Below are 5,923 nucleotides of genomic sequence, written 5' to 3' on the forward strand. Positions count from 1 at the left end.
GGCGCCGGAGGGCGACGGCGAGGCAGGGGCCGGTGGGCCTGGCCGGAGGAGGGCGCCGGCGGCGGAGGAGGGGCGCCGGAGGTGGGGGTCGCCGGTGGGGGCGGCGAGCGCCGGCGGAGGCGCGGCGGCGGGGGCTGGTGGCGGCAGGCGGCGGCCGGCTGGCAGGGAGGCCGCGGCGGCGCAGGCCCGAGGCGGCGGACGGGGCGCGGAGAGGCGGCACGGTGGAGCGGGCCGACGGGGCCGGAGACGGTCCTGCGGGCCGGCGGCGGCGGAGGACAGGTGGCGGGCGCTGGTTCGCCGAGCGCGGCGGCGCGTTTGTCCGTCGGGCGCTGGACGCGTCCGCCCGCGGAGAGGGGAATTTAGGGTTACGGGAGACTGCGATTTCGTTTTTCGGGATGCCCACATATAAATAGGTAGAGGGAGCTAGGAGACTCCAAATGAGGTGCGGTTTTCGCCCACACGATCGTGATCGAACGACCTAGAGCATGGAAGAGAGTTTGGTGGGTTTTGGGCTGGTTTTGGAGGGGGGTTTTGCTGGACACTCAAATGGACTTTGCGGATGCCCGGTTAACCGATGGAGTACCAAACGACCTCCGAATGGAACGAAACTTGACCGGTAGTCTCCGGGTGGTATATTAAGACCACTTAACAAGCCTCGGTCCATTCCGAGAAAGTTAGACACACGCACACTAAAGAAAAAACAAGAGGGGTGCACCGGAGGAGATAGGAGCGCCGGATTGGAAAACGGACAACGGGGAAAATGCTCGGATGCATGAGACGAACACGTATGCGAATGCAATACACATGATGACATGATATGAAAATGCATGACATGACAAAATACAAAACGAAAAACAAAACCCGACAACGGAGGGAAAAATATAACACCTAGCCGGAAATGGCAAGAGTCGGAGTTACAAATATGGCAAGTTACATGCGGGGTGTTACAATCGTACACATTTGCATGTATGATTATTGTACGGTCGAATCGGGGGCGTCACAAAGCACACACCCTTTAGAACCAAGACGAGCACCCCCAAAAAAGGTTGCCCAAATTCCAAGAGCGAGCAGCTGTGGCACTCGCACATTTCGCTTGAGCTTCTCGTTCTCGGTGTCCTTCTTCTGGGCGTCCAGCAACTCGTCCTTGTACTGCTGCCGATGCGAATCTCAGGGCCTCGACCATACAAAAACCACACGGGAAATCACAAAGATGAACGGACGGAATTACTTCTTGGTGGTCTTCTTGTTGATCATCTTAACAGCGGAGAACTTGGTGCCCTTGCTCTTCGACTTCCTCATCCTCCGTCGAACCGAATCCCTAGCACCAAATGCAGAGGCGGAGGCGGCTTGCCAATCAGCTATCTAGATTTTGATACATACATTGAGCTATCTACATTTATCTTTACAACATAAATACAGTATAGTTGGCAAGCATGTTGAAAGAACATGTGGTGCCCCCATGTTTGGTTTTGGTAATTGACGACAATCTCTATGGACTAATGGTTGCCTTGAGTTATATTTGAAGGTTTTGTCCATAGGCTTTTCTTGGAGTACATGTGTTGGTTTCAAGGAGAGTTTGTGTTGACCAAGGTGCTATTAAGGAATTATCCAAAGATTGGTCATGTGAGAGTTGAGCTTATTACAAGCATGTCTGGAAGAAGAAGATTGTGTGATCATTCATGTTTACCTTCATTCTAAGTTGATCAAGACTAAGTCAAGAGTGAATCAAGTTGATCAACTCACAAAGCGTAGAAGATGTACCGAGAGGGATCAAGTGATTCCATGGTATGGTAAGCATTGTCCACTGTGCTTTGTGTACTAACCCATTGTTTATGTGAGAGTTCTATGTGGGGTTAGGTACGTGTTCATGGGCTTGCGTCAAGAGGAAGATATCACTCAACCCATGGAGAGGATGACATCAAGTGGTGATCGTCATCAAGATTGCCGTGTGCAAGTTCAAGTGGAGCATCACGAAGAGATCAAGTGCTTGAAGCTTGCCGTCCATTGTGGTGACAATGGACTTGTGAAGATGTGCCGAAGAGTGGCTCACCCATAGTGGACTATGGGGGAGTAATCATCTAGTCTTCATCGAGGCAACGCAATCAAGAAAGGTGGTCCAACTTGAGGGAGTCAAGATCGTCATCATCTAGCTTAAGTGGACCATGTGCAAGGCAAAGGTTTGCCCTTGATAGGTTTTCTATTTTACCGGTCTCATGGTGGTAGTTGGGAGACCGGATTATAGGATCGATAGTCGTACTATCAAGGGAGGCTCTCAAGTGAGTAGCTTGATCGTATCGTTCGTCGAGAGCTCAAACCATTGCATCCTTGCATCATGTTTCTTGGTTCTTGTTTGGTTCTCTTTGTGAGTGTTAGAGCTTACGGTCATCTTGATGACAAGCTTGAGTTCATCAAAAACGGAGTTTGCATGCGTCTTCTATGATGTTTTCGATGTTGGAGGTTTTACCGGTCTTATCCGAGAAAGGGTTCTCGCCATTTTCTGAAGGAAACCACCAATCCGGCATCTCTCAACCAGTCTTTTTGGGTGCGCAGCGCAGACATCCCGAATCAGGGCAACCCCTGGTAAATTCCCTCCGCCGGCACGCCTACTTGGACTCTTGTGCTCTGGAGGCGTCCTCATCCATAGAACTGCCACATAATTACGTGTTGCCTCCTGCCGCCCAAGGGGAAACACATGTTCTCACCTCCCTCTACCAGGCCATGTTTTTCTCATCACGGCACATACGGAAAACAGATTTTCCCGCGGCACGCACGGGATCTCCAGGTTTTCCTTTACCGTGTCAATAACTGTAGTATTGATGTTTTGTACTGGCACGATTTTGTTTGCCCTCTGCTTTAAATCTGCAGTGCTGAACAGTCGACGAAATATCATCACGACCTGAAGCAACCCGCGCTGGGATCGTCCCGTTGTCGATCAGTCCAGATCGAAGCAACTGATGGCAGAGGATATCATACGGAAAACAGATTTTCCTGCGGCATGCACGGGATCTCCATGTTTTCCTTTACCATGTCAATAACTGTAGTATTGATGTTTTGTACTGGCACGATTTTGTTTGCCCTCTACTATAAATCTGCGGTGTTGAATAGTCGACGAAATCTCATCACGACCTGAAGCAACCCGCGCTGCGATCGTCTCGTTGTCGATCAGTCCAGATCGAAGCAGCTGATGGAAGAGGTTATCATTGCATGCAGCTGACGACCACGGAACCCGAAGCGACCTCGTGAAGGGGTAAAAGGGCATGCAAATTAATTCCGTTTGGCTACCCATGTTTGGCGAGGCAGATCGCTAACCGAGGAGCGCAAGGTCCAATTTCTTCTTCGTCATAAACAAAAGAAAACATGCCTATTTTAAGTAAGCGATGAATACATATGTTTGGAATTCTAACACTGATCATGCAATTCTAACACATGAAGTGCATCATTCTAAATAAGATACTACTCCCTCCGTCCCATAATATAAGATCGTTTTTGACACTAGTGTAGTGTAAAAAAAGCTCTTATATTATGGGACAGAGGGAGTAGCTATCTTCAGGCTGGAAACGCAAGCAGTCCAACATTAATGACCGTATTTCTAAAAAATGAAAACAATCTTGCAATCTTGATATAAGAATTCTATCTTCAGCAGCATCACAGATTTTGCTATTTTATCTCATGTTGAAATCAACAATAGTTATAAAAACAGGGTACACTCAGTCTACAATCTTGATATAAGAATTCTAAGTACTCCATATAAGAGTATATAAACAGGAGTATGCAAAGAGTATATAAACAGTGAGCAAGTATGCAAGCCCTGCATGTTATATAAACAGGAGTACAGTCAGTCTACAATCTTGTCCTATTGGAGTACAATCTTGTCTTGTAGGAGTACACAGAAAGATCCATTGTTAATCACAACTTCTTCAACAGAACAGAGGTCTACAAAAGCTTTATTTTCAGATACAATGGAGGTCTACAAAAGCTTTATTTTCAGATACCACTGACCAGTAGCCACAATGCTTTATTTTTCAGATACCACTAACCATGGATTTTTAATTATAGATATAATGGAGGTCTACAAAAGCTTTATTTTCAGATACCACTAACCAGTAGCCACAATGCTTTATTTTTTAGATACCACTAACCTTGGATTTTTAATTATGAGCACGCAAGCATAGGTGATTACATAAAAAAACAATTGAGCATATCTATCCCATCAACAGCAACAACATATTCGAACATCAACAGGAACAGAGTACTTTTTTTTGCGGGGAACATCAACAGAGTACTTGAACATGAACATCATTTGCTCTATCTGTGCTTGCAAAATGGTGATTTACTATTGCATACACGCATTGCAAATTCTTTCACAACTATCTGTACTTGAACACCAACAGCATAGTCCAACATCAACACGCATTGCAAATGGCGAATTACAGAAACAGAGTTCAGAACACAATTGACAGAAAGGTACTTGTACAAGTATACCTGCTCTCTGTACTTGCAGCTCCGCTCGATGAAGCCCTGCCACCACCAGCTGACGCAGCCCAGGACGGCCGGAAGAAGTCCGTCGGGTAAAACTGCCGCACCAGCAGTAGGAGAGCTACCCATCGCCCTGGACCGCTCCAGGAAGCAGCCGGAAGAACTCCACCGGGCAGCACTCGTCGTCCTCCTCCTCGTCCATGGGGGGGAGCCCCGGTAATGAGCTATCATAGGGAGCGGGGTCTGGGGAAGGGATCTATCGAAGAGTACAGAGCTCACCGCGGCAACAGGCGCGCTCGTCGCCACCCTCGTCCCCATGCCCTCCAGATCGAGATGGAAAGAAGGAATTTTTAGGTCCCGAGGAAAGAATGGGAGAGCCCGGAGAGAGCAGCGGGAGGAGGCTCTGGGGAGCTGCATGGCGCGGCGGCGTGGAGCTGCGCGGCGCAGCGGCGTGGCCTGGCCGGCGAGCAGGCAGAGAGAAAATGGAGGTGGAGCAAAGTGTGGTGTCGGAGGGGAATCGAGGAGTGCGGGTTATGTCGGACAACTATGAAGGGGGTTTTCAGAAAATCGCCATCGCGGCAAGTATTTGGAACTGGAGGGAGTATCAAACTGGAGGGAGCATCTTAAGAGGTCGTGATCTACTAAAAGAGAGGATTGTGTGGCGTATCGGAGATGGGACGCAAGTGAAGGTTTGGTCAAACCCATGGCTGCCGAGAGGGTCGACGAGGCGACCGGTAGCCCAGCAGGGGCAGTCGATCATCACAAAGGTGAATGAGCTCATAAACCCTGTTACCGAGAACTGGGACGAGGCTCTCGTGAGGGAGCTTTTCACACAGGAGGACCCCAAGATCATTTTAGCGATCCCTCTCAGAGCGGGCATGGAGGATTTTCTCTCCTGGCACTATGACAAAAGGGGGTTTTTCTCGGTAAAATCGGCATACCAATTGGGGGTGAGTCTGAAAGAAACAGAAGCACCAGAACGCGGAGGGGTCTACCGGTCAGGTGCAGGCTAGGGAGCGATGGCAACACATGTGGAAGCTTGATCTGCCGGGAAAAGTTCGCATGTTCCTGTGACGGTTGGCGCATAACAGCCTGCCAACGAGAATGAATATTAAGCGGAAGCATGTGGAGCTTGATACTCTGTGTCCTATGTGCCTGAGGCTTGATGAGGATGGGGGCATCTTTTCCTTAAATGCAAGAAGGTGAAAGCTGTGTGGAGGGAGCAGAACCTTGAGGACGTCCGGCTGATGCTATGTGATTGCCATGATTCCTACCAGATGATCAAGCAAATATGTTCGCTGCCAACAGATAAGAGGTTACGTGTGGCTATTCTCCTCTGGGATTGATGGACATCAAGGAATAAAACCAACGCCGGTGAACAGCAGAGGACTGCACAGGAGGTTAGTGGGTTTATTACTAGGCACTTGCAAGATTTTTGTAGTGTGCA

General features: G+C 48.9%; 1 protein-coding gene across 1 annotated transcript; it reads right to left on the bottom strand.

Moving 5' to 3' along the window:
• Positions 1-880: 880 nt before the first annotated feature.
• Positions 881-5,058, bottom strand: LOC123049211 (uncharacterized). Its single transcript, XM_044472171.1, has 2 exons — positions 4,483-5,058; positions 881-1,318 (listed from the first exon to the last, which is right to left on the bottom strand). The coding sequence occupies exons 1-2, from the start codon at positions 4,891-4,893 to the stop codon at positions 1,256-1,258; spliced, it is 474 nt and encodes a 157-aa protein (XP_044328106.1). The 5' UTR covers positions 4,894-5,058; the 3' UTR covers positions 881-1,255.
• Between the last annotated feature and the right edge of the window lie 865 nt (positions 5,059-5,923).

The sequence above is a fragment of the Triticum aestivum genome, chromosome 2D (genome assembly GCF_018294505.1).
Source record: "Triticum aestivum cultivar Chinese Spring chromosome 2D, IWGSC CS RefSeq v2.1, whole genome shotgun sequence".
Classification (NCBI taxonomy): Eukaryota; Viridiplantae; Streptophyta; class Magnoliopsida; order Poales; family Poaceae; genus Triticum; species Triticum aestivum.